The sequence below is a fragment of the Argentina silus genome (assembly GCF_951799395.1).
Source record: "Argentina silus genome assembly, chromosome: X".
NCBI lineage: Eukaryota > Metazoa > Chordata > Actinopteri > Argentiniformes > Argentinidae > Argentina > Argentina silus.
In genome coordinates this window covers 8,596,478-8,617,888 of record NC_139653.1, presented here as the reverse complement: position 1 = coordinate 8,617,888, position 21,411 = coordinate 8,596,478, and the positions used below count along the sequence as shown (strand labels likewise).

Sequence of the window (21,411 nt, the reverse complement as noted above, 5' to 3'; positions counted from 1 at the left end):
CCCCTGTTTGTAGGTACTTTGAGGCTGTGCAGGCCAAAGAGCAGCGGCGCCAGCATCGGCTGCGTGTCCACACCAGCTACGATGTGGAACATGGAGAGTTCCTGTGTCCGCTGTGCGAGTGTCTCAGTAACACCGTCATCCCTCTCCTCCCCCGGGCCAAGGGCGCCAGCAGGTACGCACCCATGTGCAAGTATACACTCACTCACTCACTCACTCACTCACTCACTCACTCACTCACTCACTCACTCACTCACTCACTCACTCACTCACTCACTCACCCAATATCATTCTCTCTAGTTGTGATCAGCCTACGCTAGGCCAGTGGCTGAAGACTACCGGTCAGCAGGTCAAGGCCATGCACTCGTCCCACAGAAAACTCAAGTCTTCCAGTGAGTGTTTCCACACCTATTCTACCATATGACCACATCTCTGTCCTTATATCTATTCATTTCATCATGAAAGACAAGTCCCATTGTATCAGTGTACACAATATGGTGTGTGTGTGTGTGTGTGTGTGTGTGTGTGTGTGTGTGTGTGTGTGTGTGTGTGTACGTACACATGCTGAAGCCGAGGCTGTTGAAGATGCAAACCAAGAGGAGTGCCCTGCTCCGGAGGGCTTCAGCGTGGACCACGCTCCCACGTGAGTGACCATGGAACCACATTGTACTTTAGGCTACTGGGTCTGGGCTCCTTTTTAAAAACAATATTTCCCTCAGATTTTTTTCTCTCCGTCAATTTGCATATTTATGATAGTCATTAATTATTATTAATTTGTTTAAATAAATTGCAATGCCTTTTAGTTGAACAACAACATGTCACTGGTTCTGGTCTGTCGTTCATCACATACAACACCTGTATGTGTCGTTGTGAAGATCTGCTGAGGAGGCTTCCTCCAGAAAGCTAAGACCCAGAGCGTCTAAAATGTGGGAATACAAAAACCCAATAATATGGTACATTTGTTCGCTGTGCAATGTACAAATAGCATACCACAGCAGTACAACTGCTATGCACGAACACTTGAAAAGTAAGCATCCGGGGGCCATGTGGGAACTTGACGCACAGCCAGGACAGTGCAGCTTTGTAAGCGAAGTGTTCATGCTATGTAGCTAGGCAGCTATTGCTAAGTTTTAATAACAGCAAAATTGTTCTGACACGTTGAAAGTGCTCCATTCAATGACGGTGTATGCTTGCGTGACTAGTGAAGTTATCCTATAAAACGATAGCTGTTTTTTCCGCCCAAGCATTTCTGTAATCGATCTATGTAACGCAGCTCCGGGGGTCTCATGTCCGGGGTCTCATACTCTGTACAGTAAACAGTAGCCATGTGCGCAGTGCACAGTTGATCAAAATTCATCCTACTCACATCCTCAAGTAATCTGCTTTTTTTAACGCTATCCCAAAGTGCAGCACCTCCAACTGATGATCAATTTGATTCTTTCAGCATTTATCTGGACATAGATAACATTCATGTCATGATAAATGCTTTGTGATATCAAATAACGCAAAAACTGCCGACTAATGGGTGTTCTATTCTTATAGGACAAAGTACAATAAAGCAAATTGATCAAAAAGAAGGAAGACATGGATAATTGCATGTACTCCCCCTTACCTGTATTGTAGGCATCCACACTCCACAGCATTTACAGGCATTAATCAAATGATTGAGTCATGATGAACTGTCATATTGTCAATAGGTACAATTTAAATATAATATAAAGTATGTGACCATTGAATGATGGCATTACAATGACCCACACTTTAATGCATTTGGAAAGTGTATATATCAATATCATTGCATTTAAAAACATGTTTTTTTGTGTGTAAATAATTTGTTTAGACTAAATGATGAATCGATAAAACGAATCGATAGATTAACCGGTGAAAAAATAATCGTTAGTTGAAGCCCTACATTGGGTTTTTACTACCCTGTGTATTTGTTTTCCTCTTTAGGAATCCCTACTCTAGCACCATAAAGGAGATGCTGACCACGTTTGGGACAGCTACCTACAAAGTTGGCCTTAAGGTGCACCCCAATGAGCAGGACCCCCGGGTCCCCATCATGTGTTGGGGCAGCTGTGCCTACACCATCCAGTCTATAGGTCAGGCTCCTCTTCACATTAGAACAACAACGTCCCCATGGCAACCCCTCAAACCTTTTTAAATGGTGTTCCCTCAAACTTATGACTCTGTCCTCTTCCTGTTTCTCGGTTTGTAGAGCGACTGCTGGTGGATGAGGAGAAGCCTTTATTTGGTAGTTTGCCTTGCAGACAGGTAACATACTCCTTTATTTGGTAGTTTACCTTGCAGACAGGTAACACACTCCTTTATTTGGTAGTTTACATTGCAGACAGGTAATGTGTGTGTGTGTGTGTGTGTGTAGGATGACTGTCTGAGCTCTCTGGCCAGGTTTGGCTTGGCGTGTTGGACTGCTGCGTCCCTCCCCACAGTGCAGGGTCACTTCATCGGTCTGCTTGCAGGTGAGAAACCCTCCCAACTGGACCACTCCATTTGGGACCCAAGTTCACTTTTTGTGGTCTGCTGTGTTGACAATGTATTTTTCAGTCAATGGTAGTTTTTTCCATAGCTGTACAGTACTGATGGTGTGTGTGTGGTACAGCACTGATTCCAGACCCTCAGGTGGAGAACTCTCCATGTATCCTGGACGTAGACATGTTCCACCTGTTGGTGAGTGTCTGTCGGCCCTGCCCACACCTCAACTTAGTGATTTTATTGATTTATTTGGATCCCCATTAGCTGTTGCAACTTATGACCAACCCATTAACAACACATATTGCCAAAGAGTCACACTTTTGACCTCTCTGCTCCTTTGTTATTTTTTATATATATTAACTCAATCATTTGATGAAAACGGTCTGTCTGTCTCTGTCTGTCCCCCAGGTGAGTGTGGTGCTATCCTACTCATCTGTCCACTCCCAGGACTCCTCAGGGCTGAGCGTGGACACTGCCCAGCTGCACCTCTTCCACCTTATCACCGTAGCTCACATGGTCCAGATCCTGCTCACGTCAGGCCCAGGTTAGAGAGAGTGAGGGAGGGAACGAAACACGATTAGCTGCTAGACAAAGGCTGCTGTCCCATTCTCAACCCTTCTCCTGAAGGTACACTCCCCTCATAGATTTAAAAGGAATGGACTGGACTATAAGCAATATTATGGAATCTCTTTCCAGTCATGCTTGCACCAATCCAATGCTTTAAATGCATGAGGGGAAGTGCAAACCTGGATGAAAGGTGGAGAATAGGAGCTTAATCAGACACAAGAATCGCTCTGCTGTTTTTCAACAGTTTTTCAACACACACACACTTCAACAGTTGCAGATCTTTCCATTGGTTGATCTTGATGTGTAGAATGATTATTAGTTGGGTATCTGCTGTGGGTTGCGAAACGTGTCTGTGTGTGTGTGAACAGAGGAGGCCACTATGGAGCAGGAGAGTGAGAATGCAGAGAGGGAGGAGGAGGAGGGGATCTGCCATCTCTACAACACTCTCAGGACACACCTGGGCAGGTAAGTGAACAGTAGTACCTTAGAGACCCCTGGGTCCCTCCAGGTGAGACACGGTGGTGCAGTGCCAATGTTATTTTTATTTTTTAAAGAGAACCCTGAAGCCACACACGCATTCAAGCTCGAACAGTCACACACCACCAAGTAGTTTGCTTTTCTTCAGTGTTCTCACATAGTAGCTTTGGAATAGTGAAGAGTCCCACGCATTCACGGACCCTAGCCCTCTCTCTCTCGCTCACTGTGTGTGTGTGTGTGTGTGTGTGTGTGTGTGTGTGTGTGTGTGTGTGTGTGTGTGTGTGTGTGTGTGTGTAGTTGTCTGCCTGAGGTGGGCTCTGGCTGGCACCTGTGGCGCTGTGTGAAGACTGGTATTCTGCCCTACCTGAGAGGAGCAGCACTCTTCTTCCACCACCTCAATGGAGTCCCTACACCCCCAGAGCTGCATGGTAAGTAGCGCACACACTCACTTTATTTCTCTGTCTCCCTCCCCCTCTCTCTCAAATACATTACATTAAAATGTATAGTCTCTCTTAATGTCATCCACATGCCCTATTTAACCCAGCAGACTTATTCCACTGCTTGTCTCTTTAAGCTCTGTGCCCAGGTCAGTGGGAGGTGCTGTGTGGATATCTCAATCTACCCTCTAACCTGCTTCAGCTCTACCACAGTCACCAGGAGCTGCTCCAGCCTTTACTGCAAGGGTGAGAGTCTCTCTCTCTCTCTCCCACTCACTCACTCACTATATTATATTGATATGTCATAGCCCAGTGTGATGACCATGCTGCCTGGTTATATTGATATGTCATAGCCCAGTGTGATGACCATGCTGCCTGGTTATATTGATATGTCATAGCCCAGTGCGATGACCATGCTGCCTGGTTATATTGATATGTCATAGCCCAGTGTGATGACCATGCTGCCTGGTTATATTGATATGTCATAGCCCAGTGTGATGGGTAAAAGTAACTAGTGTTTGTCCCCCTGTCCTACAGGTGGTGCACTCACCTTGCTTTGCAACAGAGCCTCCAGAGTGGTGACAGTCTTGTGAGGTAAGTCATGCTATACGGGAGAAATGCCCATTTACTTGGATGCATATTGATGTTAGGATTGACGAGACCCAGGGCCTGATTCACTAACCGTTTTGCACCAGGTTTTTCAATACGAGATTAAGCCCTCAAAAAACTGACCTGAACATGAAGCTGTCTTCATTGGTGTTTTAGTTCAATGTGTCCTTCCCTCTCTTAACCTTTTTTAACCTCTTTGCTCAGATTTCTACAGTGCTGCCGAAAGCCACCAAAGGTGGTGAGAAGAGCTCAAAGGATGTTTGAAAAGAGAATGGTTTGCCATATCAGATTTTTTTGGCAAAATCAAGTTTATTGTAGCAGCTCATGAATTGACGATCACTCATTCTCTCACAGTGCAGAGAAAGGGGGGAAATGTTTTTGCGCAGTCTAACATGAGTAAGCGCGAGTCAGCTATAATAATGTAACAGAATGAAGTTAGGGATATTCATGCGTGACAAGAGTAAGTGCAGCATGTTGGGTTTCAGTGGGATTGAGACTGGGTAGAAAAGCAGCCTACAGTTATAATAGGGTGCTGAATGTCCACATTTTCAGCCTTCTCTCATTCACACAATGTAATAATAATTATGATGCATTTATTTTGTATAGCGCTTTTTGAGGGATCGTTTGAAGGAGGGAGAGCGTGCTGGATAAGTCATGAGAAAGGGAAAGGAGACATGCAGGCAATGAGCATGGCGTTATTTCTATTACAGCATATTGGATGACTTATTTGGATGAGCATATTCATATTCCATTCACCCAGCTAGTACATGTCAATCTTCTATGAACTAATGGATTTCGTTAAATGAAGAACTGTACTGTTCTAGGGGAGGGGTGGGATCATTCGAATTGTGTTTCTCCATTGGCTAGATAAATTGTCACACTTTTGTTTGTTAATGAGAAACGATTTGAGCTTTTTGTAACCGCAAGTTGCTATGAGTGGGGAGAGGTGTCTGAAATGTTGTCAGGGGTGTGTTGCATATCACATACTGTACAGTGAGAGAGAGCAGCATAATGCGAGAGAAAGGTGAACACCTTGCATTTTGGCTATCTGTCCCGATTCCGACAATGACAGAAGATGTTGCCGTCGTCGTCCCCCGCCCCCCCAGCGAAAATGTAGCCTATCCAGGGACGTAGGAAGTATATTTCGTGAGGGGGTGCTACCTGAAATGTAGTGATGTGGGTGAAGGGCTGTGCTCCCCCTTTCTACCCAGAGAAAATGTTGCATTTCACCTTATCAGCTTAAACAAGCAATTCTGGTGACTTTGATGGAAGAATAACATAGTGGTTAGTGTGAGTGAAAACCATGAAATAATTGGGTCTCAGGTAAATGACACGAGTGCACCCATCCGGACCTGATAAACAGCTCTGATCATGAGTGTTGTGTATATATATATATATATATATTTATTTATTTATATATATATTTATTTATTTATATATTTATATATTTATTTATTTATGTACCCGGCGAAAATGTAGCCCATCACCTATTAAACAAGCAATTGTGGTGACTTTTGACGGGGGAACAACATAGTGGGTAGTGGGATTGAAGTGTAGAACCCAACAGCAGTCACAGTAGTAACCAGTAGCTTAGATGACGCACTACATGTACTTCCACATAGATTCACCCACATTAATCTTTTTTTTTTTATAAACACACCCGCTGCCAGGCGGGTGCGGCCGCTGTGGGAATCTGAGGTGTTCAAATAACTTGTGCTGTACGGGCAGTAAAACAGTGAAAATATCAATTGTTTTATTCTCGTCATTGCACTGTTATTTCACTGACTTAATATCTCAACAGTCCTTTTCCAAATGCGCGGTGTTCAAACATATCTATCATGCTCAAAGATGCCTCCCGGTGGTTGTTTTGATGAGGTGAATGACCAGAGAAAAAAAACTCACCAGTGCGTTGCGACATCGTCACACCAGTGGCTCGGTAACCCTAATCCTAACTGCACGTAAAATTACCTTTGACAAAAACAAGGGCAATTTGCACCATGGTGCAAACACTTAACGAATCAGGCCTCCATAGTTTAGGACTGTTGGTAACTGGACAAAAAGGAATTAGTCGTGGATGGAGTTTTCCTTCTCTCTGTGCTCAGTTTCCCTCGGGAGTCCAACCGACTGATTGACCTCCCAGATGACTACAGTGCCCTCATCAACCAAGCCTCCAGCTTCACGTGAGTCACCGACCTCATATTAGTCAAATCACATTATATTAGGCTATGTTTTTAAGTCAATGGAAAATTTTCTTTTGAAAATTTGGTGGAGAATAATTAGTTCTTGAGGGCTGCTACATAACAAATTATGATCCCTGCGTCCCATCATAACTGATTTGCTGATTAAACTGAATGAACCCCCCCTCCCTCCCTCCCTCCCTCCCTCCAGATGCCCCAAGTCTGGTGGGGACAAGTCTCGTGCTCCTACCCTGTGCCTGGTGTGTGGCACCATGCTGTGCTCCCAAAGCTACTGCTGCCAGACAGAGCTGGAGGGAGAGGATGTCGGGGCCTGCACCGCACACACCTTCGCCTGTGGAGCTGGATTGGGCCTCTTTCTCAGGTACTGTCCTTAGCGTGTGCACACGTGTGTGCCCGTGTGTGTGTGTGACGCTCCCCTCTCTGTTCCAGGGTGAGAGAGAGCCAGGTTCTGTTCCTGGCTGGTAAAACGAAGGGCTGTTTCTACGCTCCCCCTTATCTGGACGACTATGGGGAGACGGACCAGGGCCTTAGGTGAGTGTCTCATCACACCCACTGCAAACTCATCACAATACACCAGAGTACAATAAAGCAAATTGATCAAAAAGAAGGAAGACATGGATAATTGCATGTACTCCCCCTTACCTGTATTGTAGGCATCCACACTCCACAGCATTTACAGGCATTAATCAAATGATTGAGTCATGATGAACTGTCATATTGTCAATAGGTACAATTTAAATATAAAGTATGTGACCATTGAATGATGGCATTACAATGACCCACACTTTAATGCATTTGGAAAATGTATATATCAATATAATTGCATTCAAAAACATGTTGTTTTGTAAATTAATTGTTTGGACTAAAAGATTAATCTGTAAAATAATCGACAGATTAATCTAACAAAATAATCATTTGTTGCAGCCGTAGATTGAACATAATACTAATGAAGTTAAGTTTGGAAAGAACCTGTGTGCCCTAGTACCCAGTTCCCGACCTCTGGCATACAGGGTTATACAATGACACGCCTGTCTGATGTTTTGAAAGTTGCTCAGTAATGCATTGGCAGTGCCCAGTAATTTTCAGTGTGTGTGTGTTTTTTTAGACGGGGGAACCCGTTGCACCTGTGCCGCGAGCGCTACCGTAAGATTCAGAAACTGTGGCGCCAGCACAGCATCACAGAGGAGATTGGCCACGCCCAAGAAGCCAACCAGACCCTGGTGGGCATTGACTGGCAGCACCTGTGAGGTCATAGGTCACTATAGGTCACACCCACCTCTGGAGCTGGTACAGACCCCTCCTCCATACATGAGTTGGGGGAGGGGGGGGGTTCTGCACATTGGGGTAAAGGGAGGTCATGGCAAGAGCCTCACCTTTCACTCTCCCCTCTCCCTCTGTCTGAGAGTGGATGAATGCATGTAGGAGTTTTCCTCTTCTTCTTTTTTTTGCTGTTATCTCTGGAAAGATTGTGTTCCTCTGTTCTTTGTAATTTAATATAAAAGAGTATAAATATATCGATATCTATATATAAAGCATATAGCCGCTGCATCAGGCCACAATGACAGACTCGGGTACCGACATGAACACTCTGAGTAACTTCTTCATAGGAATGCTATTTAATTTTCTGCCTATCAGATATATAATTAAATTATTTCTAAGGTAGACGACTGACGTATTGATTTATTTACAGTTGCTTTGATACTAAACAAAACTATGCTGGTGTTCTTTTGAGTAAGTACAAGGTTTTCCCCTTGACTGGTCATTACCGGTTTTGGGCTACAGAATAGTCTCAATAGACCAGGTTAGTGTCCCAAGTTCTGACACAAGCTCTGGAGGGGTCAAACATTTTTTCGGCCCCCCCAACCCCAATACATTTGGATATTCTGGCCCTGTTTGAATATTCCTGCCTTCCTTGTTGAAATCACTGGTCTGACATTACTTGATTGGTGGCAGCAATGCTATGCAAAGCTTGCTTTGACCATTCCAATCACATTAGATTAGTGATTCATTTTGAACGTACCAGTATTCCAACAGGGCTTGATTGATTGTGTTTGAGTGTTTTAACTCCTGAGTGCCTGTTTGTCTGGTTTTTCAATTTGTGCGTGTGTGCGCGAGCGAGAGAGAGAGAGGTAGTCTTTTTCAGGTTGTGTATGTGTTTTTGAATGTATCCCGACTTCTCTCATTAGTTTATTGTTTTTTAACACTACTTAAGTTAACCCTTAACCCACAAGATGTACGCCTTCACTGCAAGGCTATCCTCCATTTTTTGATAAAGTGTGTTTGTTTGGTTGGTTGGAGATGTAATCTAGTTTACTTTTTTCTGAAGTGGGTGTTGTGCATTGATGGCGTTTGTTTTCATAATTGTTTTTGTATTGTCATTTTTTTTTTTATGTTCAGCAAAAAACATTCTCTGAATGGGAACACATAAACATATCCCTTTACCCTAGACTCTTTTTTTTATGTTGACTGTGAAGTCGTCATATAGGGCCCAGAGTTTTTCCTGGTGAGGAAAAACTCCTGGCCGTATCATACGGTTCTCTTGGGCTGTACCATTAGCACAGCTACAGAGGGGACAGCAGTGTGTGCCAGGTGGACTGACCCTGGGCTCAAGTATCATCCTCCAAGCTCGGAAACTGAACAAGATAATCACACTCACAGGCACTTTAGAAGAACACACACGCACACACACACGCTGCAGTGTCCTCCGCCTCCTCTGGCATGTTGGCCTGAAGACATATTCTTCTTCCCGTCACTCTGTTGGCATGATTGAAAATCCCCCCCCCCATTCTTTGACACGCTCCCAATATCAAGGATGCATCATTATTATCACGTCACAAACAGACTTGTTAATATGTGAATTATTGTATAAATGAGTACATTGTACTATATTGTAAAACAATAATAAAATAAAGAAAAAGCATATGGGTTTTGTGTTTTGTGTGTGTGCGTGTGCGTGTGCATGTACGTACGTACATACGTACACATCACTTGTCCCAGTGGCTGCCCTAGATCTGTCAGAGGCTCCCAGCACAACCACAGCCATGACAGAGGAATAAAGGTGGATTAGGCTCCCAGGGCTCAGCTGAAGAATGGAGCTGATGGTCTAATTGTGAGAACACATTACCAAGTACTGGCAAGGATTACACTGATGGGCTGAAGTTCAGAAGTTTCAAGGAGAGGTGAATGAGTTTAAAGGAGCTACATATGAAATCTGCCTCTATCAAAATTTTAATTACAATGAGCCGTTTGTTTACACTAGCCATAGAGCTCCGAAGTATGCCTTCAGAATGTAGTATGTTTGAGTTTGCTGAACTTCCGGTTCAAGCCGAAAATCCCCATTCATTTTTCCCATCTGGATTTTTTTTTCAAACAGCTAATACAATTGCTGTGTAACATAGGCTTACAGTTCTGTGCATGTTTTCTTGTCTGATTAACTAGCGTTTGATTGAACAGGTAATAAATATTTGCTACAGATACGGATATGACAACAGAGTGGTGGCATCGACCAGAACCATGGTGGTGGGGAGCTATTAAAACACTTGTATCTCCATAATCCTGGCCGATTTTTCAAGGCCAGCTCCTTTAACGACACTTTAACACTTTCTCAGATGTACTCTTGGCTAAGCAGGTAGTTACTTTAAATCCAACAATTACCAATTTTAGTCATGAATAAAAAGATAGATTTCTTTACTATTTTTCATATGCTGTGTTTTTATAAGTATACAAATTGATACAAAAAGTAGGTGTTGTTTGAGGACCAGTCATAAGATCTACCACTGGACACTTGGGACATGCCTCAATTGCGGATCTCAAAGCCGACTAAGGATTTACAGAGAATTGGGTCGCATCCTTTAGTGGGGACGGGGACGGGTTCATTTGACCCCACACTGCCCCGCCCATCAGGCCACAGGTGCTTTGGGCATCCCTGCGTCAGAGGCACCTGTCATTGGCCGTCACCTGACACCAGGCTAAGCTGCACATCAAAGCTGCTTAGCTCTCTTATCTCCTCAGCCTCTGTTCATGTGCTGCTTTAGGCCCAGAGAGTATTCCAGAGGACAGATGTCCCCATTACCCTGTACACCATCACTGCCTTAACCTGCCCACCAGGCCAGCACCCACCCCTCAGCTAGCCATAGGCTCACTCAGGGAGAAGTCATTGTTGGACAGTAGATATCAGTGGACATCTTCAAAAAGCCAAAGGTTAAAAGGTCTTCAAAGGCAACATATTTATTTTTTGTATTAAGAGCTCACAGTGGCATCTATGATCATACTGTAACTGGTCAGTTGTTGTGGATCCCTACTGTATGAAATCCACACATTTCTCCTGATCCTGTCAGGTAAAGCTGGCCTCCAACTGGGTTCTTTACATCACCCTCATCTGCTGTGAACCTCCGGCTGGTCTTAACTCAACACTCCCCATACCAGCTGTTCACCTTTTCCCCGCTCACTCTTGCACTTTCTCTGGGTGCTAGTGCAAACTTAATTTGCATGTTGATCAATAATAAACTAAAATGAAGATTGATTTCCCAGTGTGAAAAAGAAATAAAAACAGGTGTAGTTTCATGGGGAAGTACATCTAGTGTATAGCATGTGACAGGAAGATTGTGTAACAGTAATGGATGCCAATGTAGAAATGACCCATACTGGACAAAACAGACAATCAGACACTTGATATTTTTATATATATATCTTTATCTTACACATTGGAGCAGCTACATGCTCCAACCAACCCACAAGACTGACTGACTGCTGATGGAAATCAAGATTTACAGAAAAAGATTAACTCTCAATATTAGAAAGGAAAGAAAATAAAGATCACACTGAAAAAAGAAATACAACTGGTAACTTTTTTGTATTCACTGAAAACTGACACAAGGTATGCACTAGGTATTTAAACTGATTGTCAATCTGATTCTCTCTCTCTCTCTCTCTCTCTCCCTCTCTCTCTCCCTCCCTCTCTCTCTCTCTTTCCCTCTCTCTCCCTCTCTCCCTCTCTCTCAGCACCTTGTCTGGACACTCAGACCTCCGTAGCCCCTCTTAGGAGTACAGAACCAGTGTCCTCTCTGCCTCATACATGTAGCAGACATTTAACCCGATAGTAACACTGACTGACATATGATGAGTGTAAAAGAGAGTGGTGTTTAAATGGTAATGTACTGTCTGTGCTGTTATCTTTTCAATGGATTGAAAGCTTAGAGATCTGCATGGGGACAGAGCAGCTCCTGGCTCAAACTCTCTCCCCCCCCTGAAGGGACAGTGTGAGTTGGGCCTGGGGCTGGGAGGGACTGCCAGGACCCCTGCTTTGCAGCTGCCCAATATAAGCTGCCATGAGAAAGTGTTACCTCTGTCCCCTTCTGTACCTTCTGTTTGTGACTGACTGACCAGGTGTCGTGATTCATATTGAGTATTGAATAGAATGTTATAAGTTGAATTGAGCAGTGTAGAAAAAAAATATTACTATGAGTTCACACAAATACACATATCAATGTGTAGCTATCGGGTTACGTGTCCACTCAACACATATTGTGGAGTGCAACCATAACATAGGGGTAAAACTAATAGATATCATAGAAATACTGTATTAGGCTTGATGGTTTCAGGGTCTGCCCCATCATTTGCAAGGAGGGGATTGTCCGGGGGAGGGGAGGGGAGAATTGTTTTTATTTTTAAAATCCCATGCACAAATTCATATATACATTTTTTTTTTGAAAACCCCCAAACACAAAATATTTTTGCAATATTCTTTTTAAAAATAGACTCTAATTAACATATATACAGAATTATATGGACACACACATCCACATTCTTTAGTTTGGTTCTCACTTCTTGTGAAGTTGGTTTACTTTTCATTTTTCACAGATTGAGCATGTGAGTTGATGTTTGTGTACTGTATGTAGTAATGATGTAGTCAATGAAGTTTATTCGTCATATGCACAGGATACAGTTGTAAATTGTGTAGTATGTATGTGTGTGTGTTCATGTGTCTCTGCTTGTCTAAGCGTGCGTGTGCGTGTGTGTGCGTGCGTGCGTGTGCGTGCGTCCGTGCGTGCACAGGATACAGTTGTAAATTGTGTAGTACTGTATGTGTGTGTGTGTGTGTGTGTGTGTGTGTGTGTGTGTGTGCTCATGTGTCTCTGCTTGTAAGCATGAGTGTATATGATTTTGTGTGTGTGTGTTGTGTGTGTATTGATTCAGTGAGAGGATCTTTTTCTCTCCTGTCTCACTCCTCTGTTTGAGCTCCCGTCACTGGGAGAGGCCTCAGTCCCTGAGAATGGGCCCCTCTCAACTCGCCACGCCCTCTCCCTCCTGCACCTGGTTCTGTTTGCACAGAGACTTGACCTTCTCCATGAAGCCTCCGAGGGTCTCCTTCACTCCCTTCTCCAGGAGCCAGCCCTCGCTCTGACTCTCCGGGTTCTCTGGGTCGGTCAGGGAATCCAGAGCGGTGGTCAGGTACTGCAAGCCCACCATCACTGCCACCTGAGGACCAGAGTAACATCAGACAGAATAACATCACTGACAAGTCACCCATTGTACATACATAAAACAATTTGTTTGACCCCTGAGCAACTGGAGATCTATGTAACACCTTTACAGTGACAGTTACTCAAAATGAATATGGATTTTCCTTCCTAGCATAGCGGTATCCTGCGTACAGGAAGACAACCTGTTGTTCCCCAGCCAGATTAACCCTGATCCTCTCTTAGCCTTTATACCACACCAACCGTTATGCAATCCCACACCGATTCAGCCCCGAGGCTCCTTTAGTTGTTATTATGTGCTAAAATCTGCTAAAATCAAAGACTTTGGAAACAAGTTATTTTTTACATGTGGGAGAAATTGTGTGTTTAATGCTTGCTCTTTCAGGTGAGGGAGTTTGTTTAGAATTGTCATTGAAAATAAATAAGGTATTAATTCATGGATTAATCATCATTAATTTAAAAGTTAAAAAATGTATGCACCAATCCCAGATTACCCCTTTAAAGATGAACTATGTAAATAAGTGTGTAGGTGGTATGTGTCTCTGATACACCACAGATACATCTCAGGCTTGATTAATTAGATGTAAATCAAATTAAGCCAAGCCTGTTTGAGTAAGTGTAAATGTGAAATCATGTCAAGCCAATTTTCAGTGCATGTGTGCCCAGAGTCAGGGATAAACACAAGAGCTGATGATTTGGTGGTGGCATACACATTGAGCTGGATTCTTAGATATGGCTTCTAATTCTGACACCCAATGGCAGCAGTCTTCTCCAAGCCTGGTAAAACAATTACTCAAATCTGGCCTACGTCTGTGATTCGTAGTGAATCACACACTACATGAGGCGAGGCTCCATGCAACTATTGTACATAATGCGATTAATTAAATTAATATCCATTTACAGTCATTGTACATCCTTCATTGAAAATACTGAATGCAAACTTTATATCTGCAATTGAGCAGACTTATCACAGTAGGTTGACTTGGCATGCAAGATGAACTGCCCAGTTGTAGCAAATTGAGGGGAGGTTCGAGATGCCCTGTAAACCAATGCAAATTTGGCAGGAGACTCCCGCTCTTGCTGCAGGCCACTTTTCAGTCATTTGTATACCAGACCCTTCAAGTAAGGAGCGAGACGGTCTGGTGAGTGAGAATTGTCTTCTCCAAGCATCTTCTCTGCACGTCTCTGGGCCTGGCTACCTACAGTACCTAGTACGGACGCACACAGAAAACCATCAAACCATCAGCTAATCAATTACTTTGTCAGTCTTGCATGCCAGGTCGTGTAGGTGGATAGTTGTAGTTGGTCTGTAGTTCGCTTTGATTGTCATCCACTGTAGTACGAAGTACTGAGCATGAAATGATAAGCAGGAGAGTGTTGTGTGTTTCAATTGAAGACCTGTATTAAATACGTACCTTCATCGGAAACGTAAGGATGCTCTCCTGCTTATTACTTCGTATTTTTGAGGGCCTCTCTCCCTCCCACACCCATGGCTCAATGATTTACCCAGGAAATGAGCATGCCTATCCCCCTCCTTCCAGTATGTGTGTCTCTTACCTCCAGTAGGATGACCAGCAGCACCAGAGCCCCGATGCTGTTCATTATGCCCCCGTAGTAGGCGACCAGAGACTCACGGCAGCCCCGGGTCCAGATGTTGAGCTCCTCAATGCGGTGGTCATAGTCGTAGTGGGCACTGTTGTTGGTCAGGTGGTGTTGGATGCAGGGCCGTGGAGAGCCGGGGTTGCAGCAGCTGAATGGAACACTGTCCATCAGGTACTTCCCCTCCACGTTGCTCAGGACACGGCTGTCGACACACCAAGACAGACACATCATCAGTACCGTGACAAATAATGTCAGTCATGTCACACATGTGTTAGTCATAACATAACAGGGGTGTGTCAATGACATTACACATATCTGACATGGAAAGAGACTGAAATGAAGTAATGGGATCATAATTATGTGAAATAACACACAAGTCAATCTGTGATAGTGAGCTGTGTGAACCCCCTGAGCTCAGGATGTAAGTGTGACATGGTTGTTAATAATGTCAACCTCTTAAAGGCTTTAACAGCTCACATGACGTTGTACAGTATGTGATCCTTACAGGGCACATGTTCAGAGTTGAGTGTTAGTAAGACTATACAGTACCTATAAGGTTATATGGTTAATGAGTGTTTAGCAGGCTAGTTGATGTAGTGAAACTTGGCTGTCAACTGTGTTGACAGCACAGTGGTTGGAGGGGCATGTAGCTAGGATTGACAGGGGCAGAGTTTAAACCAGGTTGATGAGATGTATCCTCTTGATGGGATCATTGGTAAGTGAGAGAGACAGCAGTAGGCCATATCTCTTAAGTACGTTAACGTTTACGCATGCATTATGCATGCCATCATTTATACTGTACATGCAAATAAGCATATGTAGGTCTACCTGCATAGATGCACTCTCTCACATGTCTGTATACAAGCACACTTCTTTCTTTTTGAAGCACACTCTTATTCTGTATGTAGTTGACACAAATTGCGACGATCTAGCATTTCTTTTCTTGTAAAAGCACAAATGTGTCTTTTTAATTACTTTTTCATTGCTTTTTACTTTATCTTTTGAATATGGTTCCGGCTGACACTATGGAGACGGGTGGGAGTTAGTTCGACTACATTAAGTCTCAGAGTCTATTACTGGCAGTTAACTCCTGTCTAATTATGATGTTGGAGGACAGTAAGCTGAGAAGGACGTGGAAATGAGATCCTGGAAGATTATCGACTTATCAGAACCCTGGCACATGAACCTGACTCCACTTACACTGCTTTCCTCAACAGCCCACTTACCCTTCTTTAATTCTCTTCTTATTCATCCTGTACTGACCCCTTTTTAGGGCCCACCTACTGAAGCCCCTCTGCCACACCCCCTCCATCAAACCATATTATTCAACTATTTGGATCGAACACAGGTGTTCTTTTCTAAATTCAGCTAAGCACTTGTTGAATTTTCCAGCCTACATAAATACACAAAAGACTATGAGTAAAATCCAAAAATATGAACAGGAGTTTCATTCTTTCATTCACAATTCATTGGAGACTCTTGTTGCAGCATTAATGGATTAGTATGAATAAGAATGTTCTTGACTTAGCTCTCCCTCTTGACTGAAGGATGGAATGAAGCTTATGATTCCAAGGAACTTCTGGGGAAGGTAATAGATACCTGCTTAGGGTGAATACCAGTCAGCAGAGGCTGGTGGAGGAGAAATCCGAGGACGGGCTCATCATAATGCGTGGCATGGAGTGAGAAATGGTATCAAACACTTGTCCTCCGATTTTTACCTCCACCAGCCTCCCCTGCCAGTGCCACTGTCTGCCATCCAACTTCCATACCTTTTCCCTTTTAACATTCTAGCATTACACAGACATACAATAGGTTGTCTCTCTCTCATACTCAAGATATTGTATCTTTACTAATTTTCTGTACTGGCTATCATTAACCGCTCCTGTTGCCTGGTGAAACCCAATATTGTTTCAGTACTCACTCTTTGACCTCATCGTTGCTGAAGTCCAGGTAGCGGTTACTGATCCATTGAACCTCAAACCAGTCCCTATAGTTGTTGTTCCCACAGCAGCGGAACTCAATCTGGGTCATGTCCAACGTCCTCTTCATGTAGCAGCGTCCAGGTGTGTCTGTGTCCTTGTAGAACTTTATCCCATTCTTCAACCCCTCAGCCAGGGCAAAATACAGTGAAAACTGCATTAAGAAGCACAGCAATGCAGTGATGAAGAGTAGGACGTTGAAGAAGACGCAAAACGTTAGATAGGGCTGCACCATGGGCTTCCACTTGGGGAACTTGGTTGAATCCAGAGAGTCGTGGCACACCTTGCCGCCAAAGGCATTGAGCCCACAGGCAATCAGGCCCACTAGGATCAGCAGGTTGGGCACAAAATGGCTCTCATTGTTGTCCATCATCTCGCTCCTCTTCCGTAGCTCGATTTTGAAGAAGAGCCCCAGACTAAAGATCAGGATGCCAGCCATCACTGAGAGCCAGTACAAAAGCCACAAGGCCTGGGCTAGCTTTACCCGCTTGGGCAAGTCAAACTTCACTGGCATCAGCGCCATTATTACCTCTTATTGTATTCTATCCCCAAACAAAACTCGGACAAAAAAATTGTAGTATTTCAATATTTAAAAAAAGAAAACTTCGCTTGTTTATTGAATGTTTGTTTCAACAGTAACCGTTAAGTAATTCAGTTGACCTTCTACGGAAACGTTCCAGTGGAGAGTTCTAGTTGGAAAATTGTAATCCGTTCCAGAAAGGAGCTACAGAATGTGCTTTGGCAAGGGTTTCCCTCTTCATACCCATTCTGACCACCCACAGGTCAGGAAAGTCCATAGTTCTGGGTGGACAGTGTATTCTGCCACCAAAAAAAATGTCAAATGTTCACATAAAATCCCAAAAATGACAGGATGACGGGCTACACAACTATTCCGGGTAGGTCTTTTTCCTGCAAAAGGAGGTGACCAGGCGAGGAGCAGAGTGATCGAGCCACCAAGTTGCAGTACGTCATCCTAAACCCCACTAATCAGCCCTGATCCCATTTGCAGCAGATGAGCCCTGGGCTCTAATCTTCTGTCTTATTGTGTAATTGGTTTGTTGCTTAAGCGTCAGCTTCCTCCATTACCTGCCTGTGGTATGCTGGTCTGGGATAGGGACCCTTGGAAGACGGTCTTATGGCCACAGGCATTTCCACCTCTTTTGCTGAGTGTGAATCATTGAACAGAGTAGAAGGTGTTGTTAAGAGTAAGAGTGTACAGAGAAACCTAAAAGACAGTTATCCAATCGATATTTCACACAGCAGAAACTATCCTTTGTACTCATTAGTGTACTCAACCAAGTCTCTCCAGACTTTCTCACAAACCACTCCCTGTTGATCTGGAGACCAGAGATCTGGTCCCATTCACAGCCTTCAGAATGATCAGTTATAGATGAGTTGTCCTACTTCAACAGGAAATGATGATACACTCCTCAAACACTCACTATATCAAAATATACACCCTCTTCTTCTTGTCAACATCAATATGACGCATATTTATGATGGAATTTCAAAGACACTATTCAGTCAGAGCCGTAGCTACCACTGAAGTCATGACCTCTGTCACAATTGAACCTATCGCAAGTGAGTTTGTGCTAAATACATTTTAAATATTCTAATTAAATATGTAATTGTACATGTTTGCTTTAGCTTGTTTGTTTTTTTAAAAGGGTTACCCTGGCTACGGCATGCACCCAGTCCCAGACCTACAGTGTGTTGATCGAAATTCGGAAATGTGTATGAACGTGATAGGCCTTCTTTAGTTGCGCAGCCAGAGATGATACGCGACAGCTGTTTTTTTCAAAGCCGTAGCCCCACTGTATAACACAATGTACTTTCCCTGCTTTCTTATCTTAAAACAATGCTGGAATAGTCCTGTTTGGCAAATCAATAGAATATCTTAAGCAGGAGCTCAGTGCACCCAGAAGGTAAGCACTATGAGCGCGCACATGTTATGCCTTTCTCTTCTATGTTGCGCTGCATTCAGATGCGTGTGCTTCTGCAGCCCAGCCAATGACTGAAGCATGCGGTGGACAACGAAACGTTGCTCGCCTGCTCTGACGAAGTTTGAAACATAGACTCGCTCCATAACTTACCTCAATGATTTTTTAGAAAGGAGAGTTGTTGTGTTGATCTGATGTTTGCGTGGTCCACAGGAGAAAGGCTATTACGAAAATGTCCGACAAAGGTATAATTGCATTTTCGGATTGATAGAAAGCGCCTAAGTGATCGTCTCCTAAGAGAGCGTGAGGATGAAGACAGGGCGGGAAAATTGATCTGACTGGAAAATATCTATGAAATAGTATTCATTTAGCTCTTAGATATAATTTAAGTCACATATAATATAGACACAGTGTTATATTGTTCACTGCTACAGGTCATGTCTACATGTTAGCCTATTTGGTAGACCTAAATAGGAATATAAGTCGCTCTCTCAAACATAAATGATTGGCAGCCTACTGTGTAGACCTGTAGCCTACAGATACTGCTAAAAGCATTTTATGTTTTTCTGTCTATAATGCCTACAGTAAACACATTTCTGCTTGACTGCTTCTCATTATGCTCATCCTGTTCTTCTTCCTCCCCACTCCACAGTGACCAAGGATTTTGATGATAGCAGGTCTACTCTGCATCTCTCCCATTGACCGTGGATAGTACTCTGCAACCTCCAGGTCAGCGGTTCCCAATGGGGGTTAAGGTCAAACATAAATAAGTGCCCTTAGACATCCTCCAGAAGCCCCTGCTGGATGCAGATATCACAGAGCGCTCACTGCTAGGGTCGCCTCCACCTCCACCCAACATCCTGGCTCTGGAGAATTTGGAAGCATGGATCTTCCCACATTTCAGTGGGCACCACTGTCCCGATTGTGCTCTGAAACAGGGTTTTCATAAGTGAGACACGTTCAGCCAGTCTCTTCAAAATTATACTACCCAGCTTTTTGGCTCCGTTCTAGTGCAGCCCGACAGGGGGTTGGTGTAAATGCAAGGTTCATGATCTCTCTCTTTGGCAAGATATACACATACACATACACATACACACACACACACACACACACACACACACACACACACACACACACACACACACACAGCAGTGATATTTGTGATGTGAGAACATAGTAGCTGAATGACAGATATCTACAGTATGCTCTTTTCCCTTTCAGAGGACCAGCCTCTCCTCAGAGATTTTGATGATTGACAGGGCATTCAACCAAGAAGAGCGGAGCAGCCTTACCCATTATAGGCAGCTAGCACTGATAGATCCAGGTGGGTGAAGGGGTTAACAGTTAAAGCGACAATCTGTAATTTGTGCAGCGGTTTTGGGGTAATTTTTGATATATATCCATTGATGACTGAAAAAACAGTAAAGCTGACTGTCACAGACTTGCATCCAGAGTTCTGTCTATAATTTTGCGAGTGGTAACATTTCTTCAACCCCATCCCTCAGCTTTATGTGGTGGGGCGTTGTTTGGTTGTTTTTCGAATTACAGTACAGATTGTGGCTTTAATTAGAGCAATGGCATATACTCTAGAAAAGCCCTACAATGATACTTCTGTATACCAATCGCTGGGGGGCCGGGATGTTTGGCCTTGCCTCAAGCAGCGGTGAATAGTATAATGGAATGTTAGTTCTTCTTTTCTCTTTTTTTAAAGCACTGTACCATCCATCCATGTGACCTATAGATGACAATTAAGCCAGTTAATCTCTGCTAAGACCATCACTACTTGTTTGTTTGTTTTACTTGTATACTGTACTTGTATACTGCAGTCTGATTTTACTGTTAAGTATCTGATTATGTTTGCTACTGTTATGTGATCCAGGTTTGGGGCAAATTCCTTCTAAATTCCATCAATTCCGAAGTGAAAATAAATGTTGTTCTAATTTGGTAATTGAAAAAAATGTCATACATTTTCTATGACTTTTCAATACATTGAATAAATCTATACTCTATATTCCAATAGTCGGCAGCCTAACTGTGTGTATACATTCATCTGTAAATTGAAAATAAAAACCATCAATTTGGAATTGAATTGGAGTTTCAAAACACTTCCTGAATTGATGAAATTTAAACAAATTTGTCCCAACTCTGATGTGATCCCCTAACAGATGTTTTTTCAAGGAGCACAGCTCAGCACAGTGGGAAGTGAGATTGTAATTTATTTTTTATGAGTGAAACAAATGATTAACGTGATTGTAAGAGCAATGTTTTTTGAAAAGCTTAGTTTTTGGTATCTAAGCCTGCTACTTAAGAGAACAATGCCATTTTAGAGATGATTAATCTTGCTTTATAGGTGTTCTGTCTAATTGTTGCACTGATTCTTTTCTCTTTGAGTTTTGACTCCATAAGTAATGAATATACTTGGCATATACTGAACCTGTTAAAAATAAATAAGAAAAAAGTGCTTTTTTTCCCTGTATGTAGTACAGAGAACTTATTAAAGAGAATTAAAAAAATATTCAGAGATGCAGATGCAGATTTCTGCATTGTCCACAGTTACAACCAGGGAACATTCAGGCGTCTGTGCTACTATACAACGTTCTTTCCATTTAACATGAAATGATACAAAGCACAAT

General features: G+C 43.2%; 2 protein-coding genes across 3 annotated transcripts in view; one reads left to right on the top strand and one right to left on the bottom strand.

The window, feature by feature from the left end:
- Positions 1-9,691, top strand: part of ubr2 (ubiquitin protein ligase E3 component n-recognin 2) — a 37,953-nt gene extending 28,262 nt beyond the window's left edge. For both annotated transcript variants that reach the window (XM_083694559.1, XM_083694558.1), the window contains exons 32-47: positions 14-172; positions 298-389; positions 568-640; positions 1,951-2,099; positions 2,216-2,271; positions 2,381-2,477; positions 2,618-2,685; positions 2,899-3,034; positions 3,426-3,522; positions 3,832-3,962; positions 4,109-4,217; positions 4,509-4,565; positions 6,683-6,760; positions 6,969-7,139; positions 7,208-7,309; positions 7,884-9,691. In XM_083694559.1, the coding sequence (XP_083550685.1) occupies positions 14-172; positions 298-389; positions 568-640; positions 1,951-2,099; positions 2,216-2,271; positions 2,381-2,477; positions 2,618-2,685; positions 2,899-3,034; positions 3,426-3,522; positions 3,832-3,962; positions 4,109-4,217; positions 4,509-4,565; positions 6,683-6,760; positions 6,969-7,139; positions 7,208-7,309; positions 7,884-8,025 (1,717 nt within the window). In that variant the 3' untranslated portion in view covers positions 8,026-9,691. The remainder of the gene's footprint in view (positions 1-13; positions 173-297; positions 390-567; positions 641-1,950; positions 2,100-2,215; positions 2,272-2,380; positions 2,478-2,617; positions 2,686-2,898; positions 3,035-3,425; positions 3,523-3,831; positions 3,963-4,108; positions 4,218-4,508; positions 4,566-6,682; positions 6,761-6,968; positions 7,140-7,207; positions 7,310-7,883) is intronic.
- A 3,369-nt stretch (positions 9,692-13,060) lies between these two features.
- On the bottom strand, positions 13,061-17,361 carry prph2b (peripherin 2b (retinal degeneration, slow); the record flags this gene model as incomplete). Its single annotated transcript, XM_083696214.1, has 3 exons — positions 13,061-13,255; positions 14,815-15,061; positions 16,781-17,361. 3 exons carry the CDS (start codon positions 17,359-17,361, stop codon positions 13,061-13,063), a joined length of 1,023 nt encoding a protein of 340 aa, XP_083552340.1.
- Positions 17,362-21,411: the final 4,050 nt, after the last annotated feature.